Source organism: Manis javanica, chromosome 17 (genome assembly GCF_040802235.1).
Source record: "Manis javanica isolate MJ-LG chromosome 17, MJ_LKY, whole genome shotgun sequence".
In the NCBI taxonomy this organism is placed as follows: Eukaryota; Metazoa; Chordata; class Mammalia; order Pholidota; family Manidae; genus Manis; species Manis javanica.
This window is the reverse complement of record NC_133172.1, coordinates 3,071,660-3,099,610: the sequence shown is the minus strand read 5'-3', so window position 1 is coordinate 3,099,610 and position 27,951 is coordinate 3,071,660. Positions and strand designations below refer to the sequence as shown.

At 57.3% G+C, this 27,951-nt stretch overlaps 1 protein-coding gene and 1 long non-coding RNA gene across 12 annotated transcripts; one reads left to right on the top strand and one right to left on the bottom strand.

Moving 5' to 3' along the window:
• Positions 1-7,224: 7,224 nt before the first annotated feature.
• On the bottom strand, positions 7,225-12,504 carry LOC118973809 (uncharacterized). Of its 3 annotated transcripts, none has more exons than XR_012127023.1 (3): positions 12,074-12,504; positions 10,636-11,264; positions 7,225-7,484 (listed from the first exon to the last, which is right to left on the bottom strand). It is a non-coding gene; the product is annotated as an uncharacterized lncRNA (long non-coding RNA). The 3 variants fall into 3 exon arrangements; XR_005063320.2 differs by having other exon boundaries at positions 10,632-11,232; XR_012127022.1 differs by having other exon boundaries at positions 10,636-11,232.
• Positions 11,824-26,397, top strand: TTYH1 (tweety family member 1). Of its 9 annotated transcripts, XM_017645023.3 has the most exons (15): positions 11,825-12,079; positions 14,816-14,991; positions 16,749-16,860; positions 17,619-17,839; positions 19,492-19,587; positions 20,822-20,894; positions 21,579-21,654; positions 22,112-22,167; positions 22,327-22,419; positions 22,573-22,665; positions 24,322-24,490; positions 25,466-25,523; positions 25,652-25,697; positions 25,871-25,951; positions 26,066-26,236. In XM_017645023.3, the coding sequence occupies exons 1-14, from the start codon at positions 11,954-11,956 to the stop codon at positions 25,907-25,909; spliced, it is 1,434 nt and encodes a 477-aa protein (XP_017500512.1). In that variant the 5' UTR covers positions 11,825-11,953; the 3' UTR covers positions 25,910-25,951; positions 26,066-26,236. The 9 variants fall into 9 exon arrangements, with proteins under 9 accessions (XP_017500510.1, XP_017500509.3, XP_017500513.3 ...); XM_017645021.3 differs by lacking the exon at positions 25,652-25,697 and having other exon boundaries at positions 11,824-12,079; positions 26,066-26,397; XM_017645020.3 differs by lacking the exon at positions 25,652-25,697 and having other exon boundaries at positions 11,824-12,079; positions 25,381-25,523.
• The last annotated feature ends 1,554 nt before the right edge of the window (positions 26,398-27,951 follow it).

Below are 27,951 nucleotides of genomic sequence, written 5' to 3'. Positions count from 1 at the left end.
CTTAAAAACATACTCATGACTCTTGTGGAATATCCAGAAAATACAGAACAGGCACAGAAGGAAACAAGAATCACTCATCAGCCACACCCAGGAAAGAACCCCTGTATATGTTTTCTTTCGTATTCATTTTTCCCATTTTTTTATTGTGGTAAAATACACTCAACATAAAATTTGCTACGCGGCCATCTTAAATGCACAGGGCAGCTGAGTTAAGCACACGTTGTGCAGACACCACCGCCATCCCTCTCCAGAACCCCCCACATTTTGCAAAACTGAAACCCTGTCACCATGTGACCACAGCCATGGGAAATGGATACCGGTGTTTAGAGTAACCCGACTGAGGTCACCAAAGTTAGCAACTACTGCAACATTTCCTCTGAAAGTCTGGTGGTGAGGACAGCATACTGCTGCCCAACCTCGGCTTTTGTGCCACGGGGACAGATTGCTGAGGACAGGCTGATCAGAGAGGTGAGGATAGGTGTGCGACCACAGATGTCCCCTTACCGGTCACAGGGCTGGCATCTGTGCTGACCATTACTCTTCACATGCCCTACTCATCTGCAGGGCTCCATGCAAAATGCCAAGCCCAGGAGGCCTAAACAACCGGCGTTTCTTGTCTCCCAGCTCTGGAGGCTGGAAGTCTGAGGTCAAGGGGGCAGTCGGGCTGCGTCCTGAAGCCCCTCTCTCTGGCTTGCCATGGCCACCTCTCTCTGGGTCCCCCTGTGGACTGTCCTCTGTACCAGGACAGGGAGAAGGACATGTCTGGGGTCCTTACTCTTCTTGTGAGGACACGAGTCCCACAGGATTGGCATCCATCCCATGACCTAATTCAATCTCAATCTCCGTGTTATACTCCTTTCTTATTTCTGTTGGAGCTCATCCCTGCTTTCACACTTGGTGACATGTAGTGACACTGTCACACATTGACTTGTATGAACTTGAGTCCCCTTCTGCGAATAAGGAGATGGATGGCAGGTTTTTTTTTAAAACACATTACTGCTCTGCAAGATAATGCTATTGTCAAATCCTTTGATTGCTATTTCTTATTAATTAAATCAGATTTCCTATTAATGAACTTTAATCTTATTTCATTGATATATTGGGATGCGCAAGGGTCTTGTGCTAGCCTGATGGCTTTTTTGTTGTTCTTCAATGCAATTTTTTATTTATTTTTAATGGGTGTATCGAGGCATGATTGATGTATATTTTAACAATGCACATGTTTGATGTATAGAACATGTGATTGGACACATATAATCTGTAGCCTTTTTAAAACACCTTCAAGCACATGCATTGTCCCTTTGCTCTTCCCAGAAGTCTATTTTGGGCATTTCATCTCCACTCTACAGAGGCGGAGGTGAAGGCTCCTGGTGGAGAAAGGATGGGGTCAGCCTCACTTGGCCTGGTCCAGAGACCACCCACCTGGGGCTGCGAAGAATCAACGTGTGTCGTGTGCTCCCTCTTGTGGTCAGAGTGGAGAAATTCCCTTCTGAGTCAAAGAAAAATAATTTTTTTCACCTCTCAAACTCATTTTTTTTGTTTCATTCAAGCATTTGCTGGTGCTCTACTGTGTGACCGACACCGTTCAAGGCTCTTGAGAGCCATCAGTAAACAAAACAGACAAGGATCCCACGCTTATATTTTTTGCAGAGGGAGACAGAGTACCCCATCAACCTAAGTAAATTCATAGTCTACAGGAAGGTGGAAAGTGATTTGGAAAAGCAAGAAGGGTGGAAGGGAGGTCCAGGCGATGAGAATGCGTGAGGACAGGAGGTCAGGGAGGGCTTCCTGAGGTGGCATCTGAGCCACAATTAAATGAGAGGAGGAGCTGGTCAGGGATCTGCAAGGGCAAAGGCCCATGGTGGGCGCATGCGTGGCCCTCGGTCACCTCCAGGGAACACAGGGTGGCGGGTGTGAAGAGGGAGGTGCCAGGGTGAGCTCAGAGAGGTAAGCGTTGGAGGCCGCAGGTCATAGGTGTCCTGGGAGGCACTGCAATGACCCTGAGTGAGGTGGAAGGTGACAGGAATGGCCCCACGTGGTGCACACTCCATCAGCAGTTCCTTCCGAGCCTCCTTGGGAGAGCTGAGCCGGCCCTCCCGCAGGGGATACCTCATCCCTCCAGTCTCCACATAGTCTCCCTGGTTCTCTTTCTTCCTGGGTGTCAGGCCTCCTCCCTCCTGGTCTGGACCTGCATCTGGCTGTCAGCGATGCCTGTCCTGGAAGCCCGAGAGGGCTCTCCACACTCAAGAGTGAGAAGGCTGTATTGAAAATGGAGTTTGCGGGATGGGGACCCTCGGGTTGTGCAGTGCACGACCTACACAGCTGTACGTGGCGCCCTGAAGTCCTTTCCCTGTGCTTCCACAAAGTTCTGGCTATGTTGCTTCTCTGGGAGGTGCGTCGCGTTCACTCCTCTCCTCCAACGACCTGTAAGTCTCTGAGGAGAAGAGAGCTGGAATTCCATCTGTGTCCTGGTACCCAGAAAAGGGGGCTGAGATCCTGGAGGCCTCAGTAACACACTACTTAATAGATATAATAAGCAAATTGGATAATTATGATTGGATTTCTATAAACGGCCATATAGTAATGGCAGGGTCCTAGGATTTGGCGCATAATTATGTAGAGTCACCAAAGGACGTAAAGTCACAGGAATCAGCTAGGGAGTCGTGGTATAGACTTAGGAACCAGCCGGGTGATTGCCCCAGGAGCCTGCAGACCAGCTGGGTAATTGCCGTAGAGTCTCTGGAATCCACCCTCTGGCTAATTAACCATGGAGTCAGGAAATCAGCCGTAACCGAAGGAACAGGCATCTCACTAAGGCTCGGATTGATGGGAACCTCTTGCCACATAGGAGAAGGGCCCCTATGCGGACAGCGGAGAATGACAAGTGTGGCCTGCTCTGCTGCGTGCACCCACGCAAGGTGACTCCTTAAATAAAACCTCTCTTCCCACGCACTCTCTGCCAGGTGCCCAAAGTCATTTTTGTAACGAAAAGAAACTGATGAGCCGGTGGGGTGAGACGACTGTTATAGGCTGAGTTTTTCTCCGACATTTTACTATGAAAACTTTTCAAACATACAGAAGAGCTGGAAGACTCTTCAGCGAATACCCGCCTACCCCCTGCCCAGGTTCGTCCACTGACAGTTTACTCCACCGGCTGCGCCTGCAGCTATTCACCGGCCCCTGTTTGGGGTGCCTTGCCGGGAAGCCGTAGACTGGGGTAAGCTTAAAGAGTCTTTCTTGTCCTTTGGTGTTAAAATTTGCATACAGTGAAAGGAAATTCCCTAATAGCAGCATTTTGACAATTAGCTACCCAACCCCCAACGGAAATGCAGATTAGTGTCATTGCCCCAGGAAACCTGTGCTGGCCTGGGCGGCGGGGGGCAGGGGGGGTGGGGGCCTGCAGAATTAGCGTCTAAAGGGGCCAGAGTTGCCGTATTAGAAGCTGAAAAGTCCTGGGGATGGGCGGTGGTGATGGCTGCACAGCAGGAATGTAGCCAGTGTCCACTGTGCTGCACACTTAGAAATGGCCGGCATGGCAAATTAACGGTATGTACATTTTACCACGATTTAAACATGAGAAATAAGAAAATAATAATAATTTTATGGCATGGGGATTATTAGAGTCGTACTGCTAAAAAACAACAAAAACAGGCCAGATCAGGGTTGTGAGTCCCACAGAGTCACAGACCTAGTGAGGAGGGCGGAGGGGGACCAGGATTTGAACTCGCATCTGTGTCACTGCAAGATCACCCACTTTCTTTCTCCTGCCAGTTTCCAACCTCTCCTGTAAAATCCCCAGGAGCTGTAAGAATGACAGTTAGTAGTGTACTCGTGAAAACTAAAAGGAGGAACAAAATGTGGCCTATCCATACCTGGGGTCCCACAGAGGGCCTGCAGTCCTGGTACGGGCTACAAAATGTCAAAGCATCCAGGGGTCCTCTGGGGGATGGAGAAGGTTTGGAACTAGAGGGAGGTGATGCTCACAGCTTTGTGAAGGTCCTACGTGTCACCGAATCGGACACTTTAAAGTGATTACTTTATGTCATGTGAATTTCATCTCATTAAAACATAAAAACCACAGTTAGCCCTTTCTGAGTATTCACTCTGTAAGCCCTTGGACAGGCGTGAATCTTAGGGGGGAAGGGTGGCTATCTCCATTTCTGGCGATGGGTATACCAGGTCACAGCGTCACGAAGCTGGCAGGCGGCACTTCTGAGGTCCCAGCAGAGGCTGTCTGGCTCCGGGGCTCCTCCTTTTAAAAGAGTGTGGCCTCCGCTCCACCCTCCTGTCCCGCAGGGCTCAGGCGGATCCGGGAGTCTGCAGCTCGCACTGCCTTTTTCTCGGCTGGCGGCCAGTCTCTGTGTGCCTGTCATGCTATAAATAAGATGGTTTGATTTTGTTCCACCTGCCGGAGCTAAACTCATGTGCACAGCGGGACCCACACACCGTTTCCTGCCAAGCTCCATTCACAGCCTCACTGTTATGTCCAGAGTTGCTGGGAGCCCCCCATGGTTTATGCTGCCTGAAAAGGAGTTCTAAACTCCTCTGGACTTCAGGCCCTGATGGACTGGCCCAGCCCACCTCCCCAGCCCCATCCTCTAGCAGCCGCCCCCCTCAACAGCACCTCCCACATGGGGTGTTCCTTTGGGTCCCTCCGCAGCTCAGCGTGTCCCTGCCCGAGGGCCTTTGCACATGCCGCTGCTCCTGCCTGAAACTCCCTCCCTGCATCACCTTCTCATCCTTCAGGTGCCAGTTTGCACCACTTCCTCCAAAATTCCTCATCACACCAAACAAAGGGACCCCCCATTCTTTTCTCTCATATCTCTGTGATAATTTGTAACCAAATGGTGCTGTACCCTGGGATCCCCGTCACTACACCGGAAAGTCGAAAAGTAGCCAACAGATGCAAAGGGCACATCCTCTCTGGTATTCCTCCCCAAACCCACATCTGAGCCCAATCCTGAAGAATGTTTGTTAGACAAACCATGCAGAGGAGGATAGAACACCATCCCTGCCGGCTCTGCAAACCTGTCAAGGTCATGGGAAATGGAAGGGCTGAGGGCTGCCCTGGATGGGAGGACACCACATGTCACCTGCGATCCTGGGCCGGGGGAACAGTGTTTGTGGAAAACCTGGGACATCTGGAAACAGTTATAGTTCAGCTAATTGCAACATGCCAGCATTGGTCTCTGTTCTGAGCAGTGTAAGGTAGGCCGGTGAGATGTCAACATGAAAGGCGTGAACACACAGGGCAGGGGCAATGTCAGGTAAGATGTCAGCGTCCGGGCTCGCCGAGAGAAGGGTGCTGGGGATCTCTGCACCGTCTCCACAGCTCTTCTGTAAGTCTAAAATGACTTCAAAATAGTTTAATAGAAAGTAGACATTCTAAGCACAAAGCAAGTGAATACCAGCAATCCCACCCCGGAGCACCCCCCAAAAGAATCAAACGCAGGGTCTCACAAGGAATTTGCACACTTGCATTCGTGACAGCATTATTCACAGCATCCATCAACAGGGGAATGGATATAAGCAAAATGTGGTCCATCCGTACACTGGAATATTATTCAGCTCTAAAAGGGATCGAAAATTCTGACACTACAACATGGATGGACTTTGAGGTTATTTATGCTCAGTGACATAAGCCAGTTACCAGAGGACAAATACTGTGTGACTCCACTCGTACGGGGCATCTGGTAATCACATCCACAGAGGCAGAGGGCAGAATGGGGGCTGCAGGGGCCCGGAGGACAGACAGGTAAGCAGGGAGTTGGCGTGTAACGGCGACAGAGCCTCAGGTCTCCAAGATAAACTAGTTTGGGAGATGAGTTGCACAACCATGTAAACTTAACACTTCTGAGCTTCACACTCACAAATGCTTCCAACGGTAAGTTTTATGTATTGTACCACAACCTAAAAAAATCTTAAAAACAAGCAAGACGCTGACCTGTACTGAGGTGCTGGAGCGCAGGGTAGTTCTTTGGTGAGGATGAAAACCCCCCAAGAGGAGAGTGTAGGGGAGCAGGGCCCCTGGGGGGTGTTGGAGAACCTGCAACCAGGTCCTGGTGATTTAGATGAGGTCACCAGGGGTCCCCAAGAAGGGATCAGTTCCCTTAAGGAGAGGAGGAGACCATCTTGGGGCGGTCAGCTGCATGCTGGGAAGGCCACTGCCTCTCGGAATCCGAGTGTAAGAAGCCGTCTCCTCCTGGACAGGTGCCCTCATGGCCTCGCCATACCCAAGTAATAATAGAACCTGTATTTGAGGACATCTGGGCACCTGCCCGGAGCAGCTGGAGCACGGTGAGAGGAGGGCATGCCCCTGAGGTTGGGGCTCGCCGCTGGCTGGAGCCGGGCCTGCTAGCACTCAAGCCGGGAGGCTGCCCGGCGAGGGGGCCGCTCCCCAGGCCTGCCCGAGGCTGGGGCCTGGGTGTGTGTTGGCGAGCAGGAGCTGGTGGGTCCCAGGACAGCGAGGGAATGACAGGGAGAGGCAGAGGGTGCCGGCGGCCCTGCGGTGGGCAGACCCCCACTTGGGGGTTTGGCACAGCCCGGGTGGGCCCATCCCAGGTAACGGGATGCCCTGTCTTTGCAGATACTCCAAGGGCAGAGATAGTCATGAGGCCGGGGGGCGAGAGGATTGCTTCCCAGGGAGGCAGGGGAGAGGTGGTCTTTCATGGAAGAACGGAGGTCTCAGCAGCACTTCATGCTGAGGACAGGGAGCCGGAACTCGGGGCGGGGGTGGAGGGAGCGCAAGGGGAGGGGCTCTCCAGGGTTCCCACCGCCCAGAGAGACCAGCTGGACACCTGGGCCTGGGGACACGGTGGCCAGCACTGCACAGCACCAGGGTGCTGAGTCTCCCCTTCACCCTGAGTGCCTGGACGGAGGGCGGGGAGGGTGGACAGCAGCCATGTGCCCCCCACGGCTACCCTGCTCCGTGGGGTCCTCCCTCAGGCCTCCCCCAGGAGAGGGGTGTGACCTGGGATGCCAGATGGTTCCTGTGATGTTAGGTTAGGCTGGACTGTTGCCCCCCCTGAAATCGGGACAGTTGGAAAACCCCAGAATGGTAAGAAAACCTGGAAGACCAAGGGCAGGGGGCAGGAGCTCAGGCAGAGGGGGCAGGGCTGCGGTGGGAGCCGGGAGGGCTGCTTCCTGCTCACACCAGCCAACCCAGACTTTGTTTTTCATTTACTCTCCTGTCATTAAAAAAAAATTATTTTTTGGATTGCCTTTTTTAAGTAAAACTTTTATTTTAGAATAACTTGAAATGCACAGAAAAGTCACAAGCAGAGTACAGAGTGTTCCTCTACAGGCTTCGCCTGGCTTCTGGGCTGCTAGCCTCCTGCAGTCCCGCGGGGACACAGGCACAGCTACTGACCCCGCACTCCCAAGGGCCACATTCGGCTTGGACCAGGCACCTTGTAGAATGTGCGAGAGACTGGGGTCTGGGCTAAGGCAGATGTTTTTCTTCTGATTAGACCAGGGTCATGGGTCTGGGGGAGAAAATCACAGAGGTAAGGGCCATTTCCACACAGGGTATCAAGGCTACACAAAGTTACCGTGCATATTCACTGCTGGAGCCAGGGTCCCCTGGCTGAGGCCGCGGCTGTCAGGTTTCTCAACTGCAAAAGCACTCTTTTCCCCCATTTTCATGCTGTTCCCTTTAGTGGAAGTCATTGTGCTCAGTCCAACCTTAAGTCATAAGGAGTTACAATCCGCCTCCTTGTGAGGAGAGGATCTACATGAGTTATTTGGACTTCCTCTGCCTAGGAGATTTGTCTCTTCTCTCCCATTTGTTCCATTTATTACTTTAAGTCAATCGTTTATTTCTATCATTTTGAACTCGTGCATATTTGTTTCATGCCTGGGTTATAATCCAGTACAACTTTATTTCTTTTGTTGCTCCAATTGTAGCTCTGCACTTTCCTTCTCAACATCTTATTAGGAAAATTTTCAAACAAAAGAAAGGTGAAGGAATATTTCAGTGTGTGTGGGGGGGGTTCAATTATAAGATGGGCAAAGGACCCGAATAGACATTTTTCGAAGAAGATATTCGTATGGCAAACAGGTACATGAAAAGGTGCTCCACATCGCTAATTGTCAGGGAAATGCAGATCAAAACCACAGTGAGACATCACCTCACACCTGTTAGAACATCCACAGTCAAAAAGACGATAACAAGTGTTGACGAGGATGTGGAGAAAGGGGAACCCCTGTGCATTATGGATGGGAATGTAAATTGGTGCAGCCACTATAAAAAACAGTATGGAGGATTCCTCTAGAAATTAAAAATAGAACTACCATCTGATCCAGCAATTCCACTTCTGGGTATTTATCCAAAGGAAATGAAATCACTAACTTGAAAAGATATCTGCATGCCCATGTTCATTGCAGCATTGTATACAATTGCCAAGATAAGAAAACAACTGAAGTGTCTATCCATGGATGATGAAGAAAGTTGTGGTACACACACACACACACGCACACACACAAAATGTAATTGTGCAAGGTGATGGACATGTTCACTGACCTTATTGTGCTCATCATATTGCAATATGTACATAAATCAAATCATTAGAGTGTATACCTTAAACTTACAGTGTTGCATGTCAGTCATATCTTAATAAAGCAGGACAAAAATAAACAATATTATAATGAACATCTGGATACCCACCACCTAGATTCAACCACTAATGCTTTGCTTTATTACCTCTCTCCGTCTTTGTTGATCCATCTTATTTTCTTTTTGATCCACCTCAAAGGAAATTGCAGACACACCACACTCCCCAGAACTTAAGTATGCATACCCCTGACTAGAGTTCCTATTTTTCTTTTGAGATAAAATTTGCAGTGAAATGGAAAAATCACAAGTAGGCCGCAAATGCAGACCCCTGTACGACCCAAACCCTGATGGCATACAGAACAATGCTATCTCCCCAGATTGTTCCCTCAGCCCTTCTCTGTCGGCCCAGTCCCCACGCTCCCCGAGGCAGCCATGATATCACTTCTGTTACCACCATAGATGAGTTTTGAATGTTCTAGAACACCATCTAAACGGACTTACACAGTATGTACTCACACCACCTTGTTAAATTGGTGGGTCTTGGGGAGTTTAAGTCTCAGGAAGCCCTTGCTGAGCCCTCAGCCAGGATCTGCCCTGGCCTTCCATCAGGAGGGCTGCTCGGGAGGCCTTCCTGGAGGTGGTGGCATTGCCGCCTCCCTTCTGGCTTCCTTCCCATCTGCCTGGGCTGTTCTTTCTCAGCCTCTCTGCAGGCTCCTCTTCCTCCGTTGCCCCTTCCATGCTGGTGCCGCTCAGCATCTGGCTAGACTAGAGTTTACAATCCAGCCAGTTCCAACCCACAGACAGGTTTTAATTGGCCCACACAGTACTTTTTTTGTTGCTGTTGTATTTGACTTCATTTTGACATTTAAAAGCTGAGGGATTTTGCTTTTAAAAATACCCAGATTTCTGTCTTCTTTTGGAAATTTGGAACCTCTGGTGATGCTGCGTCCCTCTTCCCACACGGCAAGCATTGCCTGGAACGGAATAGCAACAACCATGTGCTCCCAGCACTCCTCCACTGGGGGGTTCTCGTGCACCCAGGCCCTGAATTCACACCTGTAGGGTTTGAGATGGCACTGGAAGGGTAATCAGCCAAAAGCCCTGGAAATTATCCGGGACTGCCCTGGAATGACCATTTGTCTTTCCCAGGAGGAACAGACCGAGGGGACAAGGGCCAGAGACGGCCAAGGAGAACTAACTCCTATCAGACAGCGACTCAGGCTTCCCTTCACGACAGTACAGTCAGCACAGGCTAATGCGACCCTCTAAAGACCCTGGAAGCGGCCCTTCTGGGACCCAAACCATATGCGAGAGAGACAGAGAGATGGCACAACAGAAAGCCGGGAGATTCAGCCAACCAATTTTCCTGAGGAGAGTGAAAGGGCATGTTGTGTGTATGTGCACAAGTGTGTTTGCACACACGTGTGTTGCATGGTGGTGCACTGAGCTCCCCCTGGAAGCCAATAAAATCTACTGCTGCTTAGTAGTAGTTACTCCTCTTCCAACACCAGCCCACGCTGTTCCCTGGGATTCGAGATTCGGGTTTTTCAGGTTGCAGGTGAAGACCCATTAGCCGGCAGTGAAAGATTTAGGAGGTTGTGACCAGATTTTTATTTACAAAATAGAGTAAGCATAGAAGAGAACACATCTGCGAGCACCGCACACCGTGCAGGTCAGTTCTGCTTCGTGCGTGTGCCCGATGACGATATACAATGTATTTCTCACCGTGAGTCCCGCAAGCTGGAAATCCACCGCCCTCAAATGTTATCTATACGGGGAGGGCTGGCCGAGGACCAGATGACGGGAGAGATAAAAGTGAACTGAGAACATTTCACTTGGTCCCACAGGCAACAGGGAGTCACTGAGTGTTCTAGAGACCCAGCGTTACAGTGAACACCAAGTCCCACCCACGTACACATGTGCGCAACTACACACATCGTTGCATTTGCAGTTCCCCCATCAGCAAGTCCTGCTGGTTCCACAAACATTGGCTGTGGGCTTTTAGGACAGGCGAATCTCAACTCTTTCCCCCTCACTTTGCAGACAGAAAAGCAGACACTCCAAAATGGGGACTCACTTGCCTGGGGTCACTTAGTATGACTCACAGCTGCTCATCTCAGGATCTTGCTCCTCTCCGGACCCGTGCAGCCCATGCGGTTGAGGGTGGTGGAGGACGTGCTTTCAGCCAGAACTGGAAGCAGGCTGGAGAAGACCCACGGGAGTAACGGTGAATGAGTGTGTGCGTGTGTGTGCGCGTGCGTGCACGTGTGCTGCGGGGGCAGCTATCCTCACTCTCCCGTCTCTACCAGTATCACCATCCACTCTCATCACCATCACCACCATCTCCACCACCGCCGTTATTTTTCCCCCTAGTAATGTGGCAACTCCCCACCCAGCCCTTTCTCGCCAATCAGAGGCACCATTGGGATGAGACAGGTGCGGTGTGAGCCTCTCCTCCCCCCTCCTGCCCATCTCATTCCCGCCTGGTGAGGCCAGGTGTGGGGTCTCCAGGTGGCGAAGTCTAGCTCCACAAGGGTTTGGGGGTCACCCCTGGAGTAGATTCCTGGGAACCTTGGTTGTAGCTCCGACAGGGACTGCCTGGGTGGTGACGTCAACGTGCCCAGGTCCCCTCCAAGGGTCTCTTGGTCCCCATGTATCGGTGTGGCATCTGTGGGCTCCTGTGACGCTCAACATAGGTAACGGAAAATACCTGGTGAATTAAAGTGAATGGCAAGGGGCAGGGCATCCTTATGCGCTCTGAAGTAGTCCTTGATCAGTGTGCAGAGGCTCTCCAATACACGGCAGGCATCCTTATCAGGACGGGAGGGGTCCCTGGAGAGCCCAGCCGGGCTCTTCTTCCGGAGGGCAGGGCCTCATGCAAATGGAAGGGGTCCTGACACGGTGCTGGGGTACACAGCGGAGTGGCCCATACACACAGGAAGGCTGTGTGTGGAAGCTGCGTCCTTATACAGATTTAAAGTGGGGGGGCTATTACCCAAACGGAGGCGTCCTTTACAAGCGAGGGCTGTTTATTGCTGCAGCTGAATGTTATTTGCACAACGCTGTGAAAATTCTGGCGCCCCTGGCTCAAAAGGAGCTCCCCCGAGGACCGAACGGGCGGTACCTGCGCTGTCACAGGTGCGAGCCGCCGCGGGGCGGGGCGCAAGCGGGCTCCCCGCGCCGCAGTCCTCCGCGCAGCCGCCAGGGGCAGCACCGTCCGCGCTGCCCGCACCTCCCCCTCCCCCCAATCTCCGCCCCCCACCTCCTCCCTCCCCCAGCTCAGCTCCCCTGAGCCCCGCCAGACCCCGCTCCACCCGCGCCCCGCTCCGCTGCCCAGGCGCCCGCTGCCCAGGCGCCCGCAGGCCCGGAGTCGGCCCCGCTGAACCCTCCCCGGGGGCCATGGGGGCGCCCCCGGGCTACCGACCCTCGGCTTGGGTGCATCTGCTGCACCAGCTGCCCCGCGCCGACTTCCAGCTCCGCCCGGTGCCCAGCGGTTTCGCGCCCCAAGAGCAGGAATACCAGCAGGTGGGCGCAGGCAAGGGTGTCCTGGGGCCGGGGCGGGAGGCCAGAGCTTCTGGGTCCCGAGGGAGAAGGAGGCTGGTGGCCGATCCCTGTGTTCTCCGGGGGTGGGGGTCTGGCGCGGACTTAGGGTGTCTAAGGGAGGAGCGTGGGGCTCCCATACCCGCAGGCTCCCCGGGGACCGGCGTGCGGTAAGACCCCTGGCTCCTTAAATAAGGGAGGGCGAGGGGCCGGACTGCCGAGTGCTAGAGGAGGGAGGGCAGGGCCTCTTGGGCTCCCGGGTCCCTGAGCTGCCTGGGGAGCCAGCCTCTAGGGTCACCCGGGGACAGGGCCCCCCTCCGTGCCCTAAAGACGAGCCCTCCCCCATCGGATCGGGGCAGGCCAGTTAAATACGTCCCAGTTAAGGCGGGACCCCGGAGAGAGATGAGCTGGTGAGGGTGGAGGGGAAAAGGCTGGGGGTTCCGCGGTTCTGGGACGGGACTCAGACCTGAGGTGGGGAGGAGGCTGCGGGGGCTAAGGGCCGGGCTGGGAAAATGGGGTGGGGGAGTTGGAAGAGGGAGCTTGCAGCCTGTCCGAGGAAGGAACGGGCAGCCAGGACGCTGGGGGTGGGGGGCAGTGGGGGGTGGGTGGAGATGAGGTTCTGCTTGGGCGCCAGGGCACAGAAATGGGGCTGGAGGGTGGGGCCCAGGTGGGAATCTTACAGAAACCGGGTCCCTGGGGAAGGGAGCTCAGCCTGGGTCAGTTCTAAGAGGGGCAGAAGAACTGTCCCCTGACCCAGTTTAATTCAAGCCCTTGACTTTGAGATTAATGAGGAGCAAGGCTGGCTGAGCGGGGGACCCGGTGGTGGAATGGGGGACGGGGTGGAATGGGGGACGGGGAGTCCTAGGGAAGCCCCAGGGTGGGTCCTGGGCTCTGCCTGTAGGGTCGGGGCCCCTTGGATGTGCTGGGATCTCCTGGGGCTGGGCGCTGGCACTGGAGAGCTTAGACAGAGGGGTGTCTGCAGAAAAGCGAGAGGGGGATGTGTGCCAGCGCTGAGCTATTTGGGTCAGGGCCGGGCAGCCCTGCGTGGCTCCTCCCCGCCTGCGCTGGCTGCCCCCTCCCACGGCGCGGAGTCCCTCTCCCCAACCTCAGGGTTACCGACCGCAGCCCCCAATGCGGGTCACCGCTTGCTCTCCGCCCTACCCGTTCCCCACGATGTCCACACAGCCACAGGCGGGGTGCCTGGCCCCGGCTGCCACCAGAGGCACTCCGGGAGGGTGGCGGCCTTGGCACTGGGCTCAGAGCCACGCGTCCAGGAAGGACACTGCCCCCCAGGGGTCACTACAAGGGCACAGCTGGAAAAATAGTGAGGGACTGGCCACCCTGAGCCAAGGGGACACACATACACACCAAGTCATACAGGCATATACATACCCACACACACTACACACACTCAAACACACACACCTATGCAAACACTAACACACAACCTACACACAGCTGTGCACACTCACAGATATGTACCCATACACTCACACACGTACAGGTTTTCATATGCACGACACACACACACTTTTGCACTTAGACAATGCACACACAAATTCATGCAGAGCATCCACACATCTATATGCTCATACTGACACACACACATACACACTTTCTCACACACACATACACCCCAAGGGACCACTCATGGACTCAAGGAATGGTGCCCAGAAATACACAGGTGCACACAGGCTACTCTCTCACACCTGCAGACATAGTTGCTCTCACAGAGGACACCCCCCCACACACACAGGTGCGTCATCTCATGGCAGACAAACTCAGTCAAAGATAAAACATCCAGTTTCACAGCTGAAAACACACACACATCCCACTGCGCAAAGGCAGAGACACCATGGTTTAGGTCTGATTCTGTTCCCAATGATGTCCCAGCTATGCTGTGTGGCTCCAGGTAAACCCCAACCCCACTCTGGGCATCTGTGAAGGCCCGTTATTCTGCAAGGCTTTTCCTTCTACCGAGACCTTCCCTCTCCCTGCCTGTTGCCCCAGCCTTCGGGTGCACTCCATCTCCGCCTGCTGCTGCGTCTCCCTTCCTGCATCTCCACTTCCCCCTCTCCCCCTCTTTCCCCTCCCCTCAGTCTTCTCTCGCTCCCTCTCCCCCACCTGTCCTGTCTTCACTCTCCCAGTCTCCATCTCGGAGTCTTGCGCACACACACTGTCACGCCCCCTCCCCATGAGTCCTGGGTGACAGACTCACACGGTGGTGGGTGGGGGTGCAGAGCTCAGAAGAGGGGAGAGAGCAGCAGAGAATGGGGAGAACCAGCAGGGAGGAGGGAGGAGGGGGCCTGCTGCCCCCAGGTTTGCACACGTTGCCAGGAACAGGCCCCCAGCCTGCCCCAATCCTGCACCCTGCAGGTCCATCCCAGCTGCCTGGGTGTGGAGAGGGGGACACTGAGGCCCAGAGAGGGGGAGGCCCCTGCCGGAGGCTGCACAGCTGTTGGAGGACAGAGTGGACCTAGAACCCAAGGCCTGGGCCGCCCCCCACCCCCCAGTTGGGGCCTGCCTCTTGCTGCCTGGCCCCCAATCCGCAAGCCCCAGCTGCCAGCCTGGGGGGACTGGGGATGCCAGCTTCCTCCACAAGCCTGAACACCCCAGTCTGGCCAGGGGTGCCTTCTACCTCCCCTGAGACCCCAGATCCAGAACCACAGTCAGGCAGGGGTGAGCATGGAGCCCCCCTGAGCCAGTGTCACCCCTTCCCAGGCCCTGTTGCTGGTGGCTGCCCTGGCAGGCCTGGGCTTGGGCCTGAGCCTCATTTTCATTGCTATCTACCTCATCCGCTTCTGCTGCCGGCCCCCCGAGCCCCCCGGGGCCAAGAGCGCCACCCCCGGGGGAGGCTGCGTCACCTGGAGCTGCATTGCTGCCCTTCTCGTCAGCTGGTAATGGGGCCCCGGGGTGGGTGGGCGCAGGGACAGGGCTTCCGTGCTCCGTCAGCCCCCCGCGGGTCCTGGAACTCTAGCCTTGCAGCAGGAAGGCCTGCTGCCCTTTGACGGGTGGAGGAACTGAGGTCCAGAAGTGACTTCCCAGGGGCAGCCAGCCTGGCAGGGGGGTGGGTGGGGTGAAGAGCCAGGCGCCAGACTGGGTGTGGTGGCCCTGCCATCGAAAGGCTGTGCAAGTAGGGAGGGACCTCACCTCTCTGGGCCTCAGTTTCCACATCGCTAAAATGATGCTACAGTAACACCCACTATCACTTATGGCCAGATTAGACGAGAGCTCAAACGGAGCCTGGTTACTGCCGGACGCGGCAAAATCTAATGGGTTGATGTCATTCATTCAGTCATTCAACAAACATTTCTTGAGTACCTACTATGTGCTAGGAGATACCAAATGGGCCAGACAAGGTCCCTGCCCTCAGGGAGCTGATGTTCTGGTCAGGGAGACAGACGGCAAAGGGGTATTTACAGACTGGCCAGCCTCCTCTGAGCCCAGACCCCCACGGGAACTCCTGCCCTCAGCTCCCCCCCTGGATTGGGCTTGGTGTGCCCCGTTTGAAAAAGGAAGGCTGGGGAGAGGGAGGAGGCAACTTTTCAAGGCCAGGTCTGCCAAGTGGCCCAGGGGAGACTCAGACCCGCCAGCCCCTCGGAGCCCAGGGCCTCCTGCAATGCCCCCAGGGTTAAGGGCAAGGGTATTTGGAGACAGAGCGTTTAGGAAGAGCCGCCTTGAGCCAGGGTCGTCCCACTGGGGCAGAAGAGCTATCCTAGAGCACAGACAGGGCCAGAGACCTGCCCCCTGGGGCAGGGCACCGAGGTGGGCCTCCTGCAGGCTGGGCTCTGCCCCTCTCCTTCCCTGAGAGAGCAGCAGGTGTGTTTGGGGGTGTGTATGGGGGCAGGGGCTGCGCTTCCTGTGCCCAAGATGTTTCCTCTTCAGGCTCTCCTGAGTGGGGCGGACGGGGGAGGTGGACAAAGGCCCCGCGGGGGAGAGACACGGCGGCCCCCGCGGCCTGGGAACAAGAGCAGCTTTGTGGGAGGCAAACAATGGGTGTGGGATCCCAGGGCTGGGAACCGCGAGGGCGTCTGGCTCCCTCCGCCCCAGTCCAGGCCCCTCCGCGGAGGGACACGGAGGGCGGGATGGGGGCACACAATGGGGCTCTGTGTGTTGGCGGGGGAGAGGTGGGGGCCCCGTTTCTGGACCATCGGCCCACATTCCCTTGCTTTTCTCCCAGCTGGCCAGATGCTTGGGTCCCGGGCGTGGGGCGAGGCTGAGCGCTCCAGGCTGGGGACCCCCAGGGGATGGTGGCTGGGGGTCTGGGCTCCTAGGAGGCGGGGGAGGGGATGGCGGGACCCCGAAGGGACAGTTGCAGAGGGCTGGATGCTTGGGGGAGGTTGGATGGGGTGGTCTTCGCGTCCTGGAGCTGGACGCCACCATTCCGCTCCGGTGAGGGGCAAGTTAAATCTGGGCCCCCTTCCCCTCCGCCCGAGCCACCACATTAGCATCACAATGACGGCCCTGGGCGGGGGAGTCGGAGGGCCTTCCCATTACCTTGGCAACCGGTGGGGACCGCCGGAGACGTTCCTTTCCCACGGTGGGCTGGACCACTGGGGTGGGGTGCGGGCTGGGATTGGGCGAGCAAGGAGGTGGGGTTCGGCGCCCCCAGGGTCCCGGACCGGTTGTGATTTCCGGTCCCTCCTCATCCCAGCGCCGGCATCGGCATCGGTTTCTATGGCAACAGCGAGACTAGTGACGGGGTGTCCCAGCTGAGCTCTGCCTTGCTGCACGCCAACCACACACTGAGCGCCATAGACCACCTGGTGAGGGGCCAGGCACCCGCCCGACCCCAGACCTGAGCCCAGACTGGCTCCCCACATGGGGACAGAGGGCCCTCTCCCAGGGAAACGGGGTCCAAACCCAGAGCCAAGGCCCTGCACCTGAAACTTAGGACCCCAGACTCAGAATTTCAGGCTCAGACCTGCAGACATCGTGCAGTGCCCCAAGCCTCAGACCTGGCTGGTCAGGACCTCACACGTGGCACCTCAGAACCTTAACCCAGACCTGGAACCCTGGGGCCAAACCCAGACCCCACAGTCGTCACACCCAGTCCCAGCCCTGGGCTTCGACTCTAGCCCAAAGCAGACTCAACTCGGGAAACCCTTGCCCCTGCCCCCAGGGCAGATTCAGGCAAGTACCCTATTCTGCGCCCAAACACAAGCTCAGGGACCTCAGTGCTGACACCCAGGACGCAGACAAGAGGCCTCACTCTATCCACTGTCCCAGGATCCCAGATGCCGGGCTGAGACCCAGCCTGACCTCAGACCTCAGACTACAGGTCCAGTGCAGACCTGGACGGTGGAACCCAGACCTGAGACCCCAGACCCGGGAGGGCGGATGCCAGCTCCAGATCTAGTACCCCAGACGTAACCCCACCTGTGGGGCCTGACTGTCCCCTCGGGGGCCCAGGCACTGACCACCCACAAGCCCCACCCCCCTGCCCTTCCTGAACCCTCAGAGGCCCTGCTGCCCCCACCCCCAGGATGCCCCTCCTGACCCGGACCCCCCCCGCCGTGCCCAGGTCTTGGAGATGGTGGAGAGGCTGGGCGGGGCCGTGAGGACAGAGCTGACCACTCTGGAGGAAGTGTTCACGCAGCGCACAGAGCTGGTGGCTGCCACCCGGGGGGCTCGGCGGCAGGCGGAGGCCGTGGCCCAGCAGCTACAGGGGCTGGCCTTCTGGCGGGGAGTGCCCCTGAGTCCCCTGCAGGTTGCCGAAGATGTGTCCTTTGTGGAGGAGTACAGGTGAGTGACTGTGCTTCGTGCCCTGTGGCAGGGGTTCTCACCCTGGTGAGTGTGCGTCCTAGACCCATCGGGCAGTGTCTGGAGACAGGCTTGGCTGTCACAGTGGGTAGGGTGCAGCTGGCATTCAGTGGGCTCTAAAACCAGACAGCTGCTCCCTAACCTGTGACCTTAAACAAGGTACTGGCCAGCTCTGAGCCTCAGTGTGGCCTCCTGTAAAACAGGGGTAATGGGTAGCCTTCCCCTCGTTGGATCGTGAGGGTCAGTCCGGCGGTGCATCTGTCTGGTGCCTACAGCATGACTAGCACACAGTATACAGGTGTCTATAAAAGTAGGTGCACCTGAGACAGAGCCATGAACAAAACTCAGAGGTGCCTGCATGTCTTCCTGCGGGTGGGGGGCAGGGGGCCCAGTGAGAAACCAACGCAGGAGTGACACATTGCTCTGAAAGGGGTGGGGGATAAGAGCTCACAGGAAAGTAAGCAGAAGGGGAAGGGCTGGGGACTGAGCAGCTGACAGCTTGAAGCTGGGGGTGGGGGGTCCGGGAAGGCCACTCTGAGCAGGTGACATTTGAAGGAGGGGAGGGAACAAATCACGCAGTCGTCTGGGGCAGCAGCCCTTCCCAGCAGCCGATGTGACCAGTCCTCACCACTCTGCCCCTGGGAATCATTGCTCATTCATCAGACACCCTCTGAGGGCCCCACCCCAGGCTGGGGGCGTTGATGGGAAGGCTGTGTCCTGGATCCTGCGCTCCAGGGAGGGGTACGCAGAGCTGCAGCAGTCTGCTAGGAAGACCCCTTCCCCGTGAGACACCAGGCCTGGGTCCCAGTGAATCCTGGTTCTGAGCCCTAGCCAAGCTCAGGTGCCCCCCGCATTGCACTGGGCCGTAGCCCCCTTCTGGGGTGGCTGGGGGTAGCTGTGCGTACCACACTAGGGTGAGGCAGACCCACCATCACCAGGAAATGTCTCCTAGAGGCACCTAAAGGAGAGTGCCTCGCCCTTGGGGGTCAGCATGCACCAGCTAGCAGTGGGAGGGAGCAAAGGCCTAGAGCCAGCTCCTCCTCCCTGGGGAAGGAGGTGCCCTAGCCACTCTGGGCCCCGAGCCTCTGCACAGCTACGTGGGGACCACTGAGAACAGTGGCATTTAATGAGCATTTGCTACACGCCAGCCCCTGTGCCTGGCCTCACATGGACCTCCTCTCCAATCAGCGAATTAATCATTAATAATTATTCTAACATTCACACTTCCCTGATTAACACTCAGGCTACTATTCAAGTGCACCCACATGCTGGGCTCTAAGTGCTTTATCCCACTCGGGAGCCTCCCTGTGGCCTTTGAAATAAATGCCACCGTTCTCCTGGGTCACCGGCAAGGAAGACGGGTCCCAGGAGGCGAGGTCCCTGGGACCGTCAGTGCGGCCAGGAAGGGGAGGGGCTGGCATGGGACCCGGGCTGTGCACGCCTGGGACCATCAGGCTCTGCTCTGTACGGTGGGGTGGAGGCTGGGTTGTTTCACAGGGAGCTGGGCTGTGGCACCTGGGAGGTCACACCTGCAGGAACCCCAGTGTGCGGCCGCCCTCCTCCGAGTCCTGCTCTGGGGACCTGGGGGCCCGGAGGCTGGATTTGCGGCTTCAGCCTCATGCCCGTTTCCCCAGGTGGCTGGCCTGTGTCCTCCTGCTGCTCCTGGAGCTCCTGGGGTGTCTCTTCACCCTCCTGGGCTTGGCGAAGCAGAGCAAGTGGCTGGTGATTGTGTAAGTCTGGGCACCCTCAGGCGGCCCATCTCACGGCACAGAGGGTCCTCTCTCCGACCCACAGCGTCCTTGGGAGGGGGACTGCTGTCCTTCCCAGGCTCACGTTGGTTTCATTCCCTTGTCCCATTAATGTCCATGGAGTTCAGGGCTGGGCCCGCACTGACCAGGGAGCAGCCCAGGCAGGTCAGGGGTGGACCTGGGAACAGGCATGCTTGCAGCGGAAAGTGCACCGAAATCCTAGACAAGCAATCATAGTGATACTGTGGATGGGGGCAACCACAGGCTTCTATTGAGGGCTGCACACCGACCCCTTCAATTTCCACAATAGCCCTGAGAAACAGGTACCCTTAAGGCATCCACCTGCAGATGAGAGGGCATTTCTGGAGTGGCAGGACCACACTCTTAGCAACTGCCAGCTCTGTACCAGGCCCTCTTCTGGAACCCTCCTGCTCACCCTAGGAGGTGCTGGGGATAAGAGGGGTTGGGCCACTTGTGCAAGGCTGCATAGCCAGGCATTGCTGGAGCTGGGATTCCACGGGGCCAATCTGTCCCATCTGGAGGAGACCCAGTACCCTCACTGCCCCTGGAAGCTGTGCCAGTGCCCACACTATCCCCCATTTCCCTGGGGTGAAAGGGCCAGCCAACCCACTCTGCCCCAGGCTTGGAGATAGTGAAACATGGCCTGGCCAGTTGGGTCTGGGACTTGAGGCCAGGCCTTCAATATGGGCTGCCTGGCTGCCCTTCCTGCTTGCTGACCACCCTCCACGGGACAGGGGATAATTTCAGCCCTAGAGCTGTCTCCACTCTTGGGAGCAGGCCTGGGCAGGGCAGGAGGCCGGACCTGGGAGTGAGCTTGGGACTTCCTGGGCTCCAGTGGAAATCAAGGCCAGGAAATGGAGCCCAGAGGTGAGGGGAGCCCTCCCAGTGCCCCAGAGCAAGGCAGGGCAGCCCTGGGCTGGGATCTGGGCTGCTGGCCTCCTGCCCAGGGCCCCTACTGCTCCTCCCCTGGCGGGAGCAGAAGCCAGATGTCCAGGCTGACATCAGCAACCACAGGTCTGCAGCTGCAGCCCCCTGCCAATTTCCCTGCCCCTCTCCTGATCCTCCAGGCTTCCGAGGTTGACAGGGAGTGGGCGTGGGTGGTGATGGGATTTGGGGTGGAGGGAGGGGAGGGGTGAGGCAGGAAGATTAGGAGCCCCAGACAGATCCCCGGGTCCAGGTCCGTTCTCCACTGCAGGATGATGGTCATGAGCCTCCTGGTTCTCATCCTGAGCTGGGCCTCCCTGGGCCTGGAGGCAGCTGCAGCTGTGGTGAGTGCTGGGGCCAGGCCCTGCGGCTCTGGGACTCAGAGGGCTGGGGGTCCCAACTCCAGGATCCTGGGGCTGGGTGGGGCCCTAAGAGGAAGGACCTGGGTCACAGGTTCTGAGGTTGGGGCCGGCTTACTAGATGTGAAGGCCTGGAAGCTGAAGTCCTGGACACTTGGTTTGTAAGGGAGGAGGCTGGGGGCTGGGCTCCCGGGTCTGAGGGGGGAGGGGCGGGGGGCTGGGCTCCGGTCTGAGGGAGGAGGGTCTAGGACCTAGACCCTTGAGTCCGAGGGAGGGGCTGGGGGCCTGGGTCCCGGGTCTGAGGGAGGAGGGCTGGGGGCCTGGGTCCCGGTCTGAGGGAGGGGGCTGGGGGCTGGGCTCCTGGGTCCGAGGGAGGGGCTGGGGCCTGGACTCCTGGTCTGAGGAAGGAGGGGCTGGGGGCTGGGCTCCCGGGTCTGAGGGAGGAGGGGCGGGGGCCTGGGCTCCCGGGTCTGAGGGGGGAGGGGCGGGGGGCTGGGCTCCTGGTCTGAGGGAGGAGGGGCTGGGGGCTGGACTCCGTGTCGGAGGGAGGGGGGGCTAGGACCTGGACCCTGGGACTGGGGGAATGCCGGGCACTCGTTCTGTAGGATCATGGAATTGGGGCAGCTCTGGGCTGAACACTGCCTCCCCCGCCCCCGGTACTTCTCTCAGGGCCTCAGTGACTTCTGCTCCAGTCCGGACACCTACCTCCTGAACCTGACCCAGGAGAAGACTGGGCTCAGCTCAGGTGACCCCATGGCCTCTGTGCCCACGCCTCCTGAGGGGGGATGGGGGTGCCCAGCTGTCCAGCAGGTCCAGCCCTGACCCTGGAAGTGTCAGCACCTCTCCTGCTGGAAGAGGAAAGGACGAAGATGCTGGAGCCGGGGGAGGATGGGGGTCCGGAGAGGGGGTTGGGCCCGAGGGACGGGAGGACTTGGCCATTGGAGAAAATGGGGAGCCTAATTCAGTCAAGGGGAGGCCGTAGAAATAGGAGTTCCCCGGGCATGTGGAGACCACTGTGTTCCTTGGCTGTGGCTGGAGCATTACAGATGGGGTCGGGGGCAGGTGGCCTATCCCTGAACGCCATGGGGATCACAGGAGGGTCCTGAGCCGGGGAGGAACCCGTGGTCCCCGCCCACCCCCACCTTCCCCCTGGGAGGCCCCGGGCCCAGGCTCACGCCTCCCCCTCTCCCCTCCCGCTTCAGACATCCTGAACTATTATTTCCTCTGCAACCAGGCGGTCTCCAACCCCTTCCAACAGGTTAGGGCTGCGGGCAAGGTCCCTCCTCCACCGGTGGGCGAGGGCGGGGCTGCGGCCGGCACTGCGGGGTCTGGGAGAGGGTGCAGGTGCCACGGGCCCCGGCTCTGGTCCCGAGGGAGGCGGGTGGGCAGGGAGCGCCGACTACCCCGTCTTCCGCAGAGGCTGACTCTGACCCAGCGAGCCCTGGCTAACATCCACTCCCAGCTGCAGGGCCTGGAGCGCGAGGCTGGCGTCCAGTCCTCCTCGGCTCAGGTGAGCCGCCCCGCAGTGAAGGCGTGGACTGGGCCCGCGCGGAGGGCGGGGCCAGCAGGGAGGGGCGGGGCCCGCGGGTTGTGGGCGGGGCCTTGGGGAAGGCCGGGCCTGAGCAGTTGGAGGGATAACCACCCTCCCCAACTTGCCTTTAAGGAACCTCTACTGTCCTTGGAGGAGACGCTGAATGTGACAGAGGGAAACTTCCATCAGTTGGTGGCGCTGTTGAACTGTCGCGGACTGCACAAGGTGATCCTGGTCCCCTGCCAGAATTCTCCCAGGGGAGCCTCTGGACCTTTCTCTCCCCCGACGTCCAGTCTTTCTCCCACTGCCCTTGAGAACCCAACCCTGTCATCACTCATCACAAACCTGTTCTCTCCTGTCACCTGTGTCTCCGTCCGCCGCCGGTATTCCTCTTCCGCGCCCTGCATCCTCCCCGCCATCCCCGACCCCTCCGTTCCTTCTAGTTCCCTCCCCCTCCCTCCTAGAGGCTATGATTTAAGCAAGTCGCTGACTTCTCGGGGCCTCAGTCTCCTCACTTATAAAACCGGGATTACAAGGATAAATCCGGAAATTTCCCCGGAGCCGTCATCCCCTGGGCAGGGGTGGGCGGGGCCTGGAGGAAGGGGGCCTCGTGTCCTGCAGACAGCCAGCCCAGTTCTGGCTCTGCCGTGGCGGTGTGGCCACCGGCAGGTGAATGTCCCAGCCCTGTCTTTCCCCACCTGCTTTGGCCTCTATCTCAGCCTTGCCCTATGATGCCCCACGGGCGTGGGGGCTTCACTAGGCCAGCTCTGGTATTCTACAGGTGGCAGCTCACTGGGCCCTCACGGGTAATGCTGTCAAGAAGCTGTTCCCATGAGGCTTGGCAGATGAGGTGGAGAGGGTCGGTCACCCAAGGTGGCAGGGCTGGCCTGCACCTATCCCTCCGGGACCCCCCACACCCCTGCAGCAAGGCAGTGCCTGGTCTCTCTCTCCTGCTTCTGGAATGTCTGCATGCCCCCTCCCCCAAAGGCCCACTGCAGCCCAGGCTTGGTCTTCTCCCTAGGGGAGGCCACGTGCCTCGGCTTCTGGTGTGTCCTCCCCATGGGCTCAGTAGGGCTCACAGATTCAGCCAACGACAAATATCTCTCTGCTATAAGTATGTCCCATGCCGTATGTGGGAGATACTTGGACACAATTTTTTTCATTGTTGGGTATGTTCAATTCAAATCTAACTGGGCATCCTGTGTTTGATTGGAGACCCTACCCGGATGATCCCTCTATCACACAACATGGATCCAGGCTGCTCCTGTGTCCAGGTTCCTTCCATGGCTACCGTTTCCCCCAAAGCCTCTGAAAATGCACTCAACAATCCTCAGACGTGCTGAGTACCTGAGCTAACCCTGGAGGTTCTCCCAGGGGAGCCCAGGGCCCACAAACTTCTGTCTGGTCCAGGTGGACCCAAGGTCTATTCCAGAGGGAACGTAAGGAGGGACGGAGGTGGGTCAGCATCTCCACCCACCACTGATGCAACCTTGCGATCCTGTGCCTCAGTTTCCCTAGTCTGGGCCTCAGGGTCCCCACGTACTAATATCAGGATGAGAGACTTCAGGGATGAGGCGGCAGGAAGGTGGGTTCTGGAGCCTGACAGACCTGGCTTCAATCCCAGCTCTGCCCCTTCTGGGCTGTGTGACTCTGGACAAATGACTTGACCTCTCTGGGCTTTAAGTTCTCACCACCATAAATGGCAGCTCTGGAAGAGAGGGGGGAGTGTATTTCTGCCTTGCAGGGCTATTGGGAGAATTAGAGGATGTGCGTAGGTGCCAGACACAGTAAAATGGAGGCCCCTGTGGCCCTGGCAGCCCCTCCATCCCGAGGAGTAATACCCTTTGCTCTCTGTCCTTACCTCCCACAACCATTCCACAGGCAAGTTCTGTTGGCCCTTCATCTGAAAGTATCTGGACTGTGAGCATGGCTCTTACCACCACTGCCACCCTGGTCACCCTCCCCACGTCCCACCGGCTGGCCCTGGGGCCTTTCCGTGGTCCCCCTGCCTGCCCGCCCCATCCGCCCTCCCTGCAGTGGCCGTCTGCGGGTGAGCCTTTTAAACACGATCCGATCAAGTTCTTCGTCTGCTTAAAACCCTCCAGTGACTCCCTTGCATGCGGATTAGAGCTGGGGCTCCTCACCTGTGGCTTTCCTGGCTGGTCCTGGCCTCAGCCCTCTGCTCCCCATCCTCACGGGAGATGGCTGTGAGCCTCCCATGGGTGGTCCCTCCTGGGGGCCCTGCACTGCCTCCCTCTGGCCCCCAGCTCTGAGCTCCTTGTTGTCTGAAATGACCTTCTGGGGCCTGGCTCCTGAAGCACCCGGAACTTGGAGCACCCCTGGTGCAGAGCAGGCTTTCAGCCAGTTCATTCTCGGCTCTGGGAATTGTGGCTGAGCGTTCAGTAAATGGTGGTTCTGACGATTTCCAGGGATGCCAGCAGTCACCACCAGCATTTCTGAGTGCATTACATGCAAGGTGTAATTCTAAGCCAAAGGTCCTGGGTGTTATTCTGAACCCACGATTTTGCCACTTGGCACATCTGGCCAAGGAGGAGACATACATGGTCATCATAGTTGGGGTGGGAGTGTTTCTGGCATCCAGTGGGTACAGCCCAGGGTTCTACAGCCCGGGTGCACAGCATGGTCCCCACCATGGACAGTGATCTGGCTACGCCAGCAGCACCAGGTTGAGAAGCCCTACTGTGCACCAAGCCTACGTGGGGGCACAGGCTGCAGCGGGGAGGAGGGTCTCAGTGATGGAGAGGAGAGATTTAGGTTCCTACCTGTGGGGTGTGATAGAGAACACAGCACCTACTAAGCACAGACAACAGGGGAGGGCATGGAGGCAGAGAGGCTGAGTGACTGGTCCGGCTTGCACGGCCAGACGGACGGTCTGGGTCCTGCACGCTGCCCTCTCATGCCCTCCCCCGCCCACTGCAGGACTACGGCGCCGCCCTGCGGGGCCTGTGCGAGGACGCCCTGGAAGGCCTGCTTTTCCTGCTGCTCTTCTCCCTCTTGTCTGCAGGGGCCCTGGCCACCACCCTCTGCAGCCTGCCCCGAGCCTGGGCCCTCTTCCCACCCAGGTCAGGAGGGGAGGGAGGCACGGTCCTGGGTGGGGAGGGAAAGGCCCCTCGGGCCATTGTTGTGGGGGAGCATCCTCCTGATGGATCCCCCAGCCTGCTTCTCTACCACTCCCCCCATCGCACCCCAGTGACGACTATGATGACACGGACGATGATGACCCTTTCAACCCTCAGGTACTGAACTGCTGGGCCTGGGGACCTGGGGCCCAGGTCTGAGGGAGGGGGCTGGGGGCCTGGACTCCGGGGTCTGAGGGAGGAGGGGGCTGGAGGTCTAGAATCTGGGTCTGAGGGAAGCGGCTGGGGCCCACACCAGAAGCCAGGTCCCCTCATCCCCAATCTCCTGGCAGGAGTCCAAGCGCTTCGTGCAGTGGCAGTCGTCCATCTGAGCCCTTCCTCCATGCCAGACTGGAGTCTGTCCCCCCTCTCTGGTGAGCTTGCCAGTGACCCCCGGCTGCGGGAGCCGGCCTCTGCCCTCCTGTCCTTCCCTCTGGGTGCTGTGCGGGCCTCCTGCCTGTCATCGGTGCCGTCTCTGCCTCTTGCAGTTCCCCCCCCGGCTGCCGGAGAAGACCCCACTAACCCAGCCTGACTGGGCTCTCACCACTAACACCACCCCTGGCCACGGACACCAGACAGGGCTCCTCTGCCTCTGCGTGCCCTTGCCCCTGGGAGCAAGTGGAAGGGACAGGCCAGGGTCTGGGGCTGGCAGGAAGGGGTAGCCAGCCAGCCCCATACCTCCGACCCTGGACACCAGACCCATCCTTGAAGGGACATGAGCGCCTGGCCCCTGCCGGGCCCCAGTGGGCTTAGGGCCTTGATCTCAGCTTGCCACACTAACTTGGGAATGGGTTGATCTGAAATAAAAGGGAAGACTTTATTTTATGAGCACCTGCATCCTTCTTATTCTACTCCTTCCCTATCCAAAGGGATTGCTCTTTTTAAGGAAGAATAACTTTCCCCTGATTCTAAAAGCAGTACTTGTCTTCTGATGCAGTGATAGACAGACAACCCTGGAACAGAACAGACAGCCTAGAAATAGATCTCAGCGTGCGCATGTAGGACAGAAGACAGATCCCATGTCTGAGGTCAAGCTGTTTATAAGCCCTGTTGACCCAGTGGCTCACCACTGGGATGAAAACACTCTACATGCAAGACAGGTGGAAACCTCAATGTGGACAGAGAAAGTAGGAGAACTTGGTTCACTGTGTCCTGGTTGGAGGGGGAGGACTTTAATCAAGACACCTGAAGCTGGAAACAGAAAGGTGACAAAGGAAAAGGTTGACGAACAGGAGTGACAAAACTACCACAAAGTCACAAGGCAGACTGGCAGTCTGGGGAAAACTTTTTTATTTTCAAACACATACAGCAGAGAAATGTATTCTTAACACATAAATATAACCTACAAAGCTCCCATAAACTAAGACAAAGACAGCCTAACTTAGAATAAGCCATCAATGAAGTAAAAATACCAACACAGTCAACAGAGGAAAAGATGCTCAAACCCTAAGAATTAGAAAGTGTGATTTGAAATAACCAGGAACTTAATTAAAAAAATGTTTTCACTACCCAGTGATCAGCAAAGTCAAAGGGCGCTAATATTCTGTGCTGGCAGGATGTGGAAGAACCAGGCCCTCCAGTGCACGGCTCCTGAGGCTGTGGACTGCAACGCCAGGAAAAAAACCATCTGCTTGCCTGTGATAAAACCCAAACTGTATAGACCCTTTGACCAGGCAGTCCTCCTCCTTTTGGAATTCATTCAAAGAAACAAAGCAGAGGCATCTGAGGTTGTATATGAACGGCTGTTTGCTGCAACAATTCTTCGATTGGCTCAGCTCTGGACACTAAAGGTCACGGAAGGAGGACGAGTCCAATCACTGTACAGCAGGGCTCTCTGGACCATGGCAGCTGTCAGCTGGGTATGGGATTTTAGGGAAAGCCTGAGAGGGCAGAGAACGGAGCTGGGTGCGACAGACAACTGCAGCAGAGAGGACACTCACAGAGCACCACGGTTAAGGGCCTGGCCTGCTACTCACCACCAGGTGGCTATGGGCAGTCACGTGACCTGTTGGACCTTGGCTGTCTCATCCGTCAGATGGGGATGGCGTAAAGACAGTCCCCCAGTCCCTCCTCTGCAAAGAGCTCTGCACGGCAGCAGTCTTCCCCTGCCTGCCTGCAAATCCTGACCGGACCTGGCGGGAGGCGGGAGGCTGCTTACAGCCGGCTGCCCCTATTGTGAGCGCTTGCCTGCACCCTGCATACACACTGATGGGGGGACTGCTCAGGGCCGTGCAGGGTACTGTGTGAATATAAACCGTGTTACCTCTTGAAATTCTGATACTGCCCCAAGTGTTTCAGGTCAGGGCTTGTTGGCCCAGAGGGCCAGATGTCAAGTAGAGAGTGTGGCGCCTGCCACTGGGGAAGCTCCATTCTT

Bases quoted from the DNA above. Each gene is read 5' to 3' on its own strand.
- TTYH1 (XM_017645020.3), top strand. From the start codon at position 11,954: ATGGGGGCGCCCCCGGGCTACCGACCCTCGGCTTGGGTGCATCTGCTG. The intron at 19,588-20,821 runs GTAAGTCTGGGC...TCTCCACTGCAG, and splicing joins AGCAAGTGGCTGGTGATTGT to GATGATGGTCATGAGCCTCC. The intron at 22,168-22,326 runs GTTAGGGCTGCG...CGTCTTCCGCAG, and splicing joins TCTCCAACCCCTTCCAACAG to AGGCTGACTCTGACCCAGCG.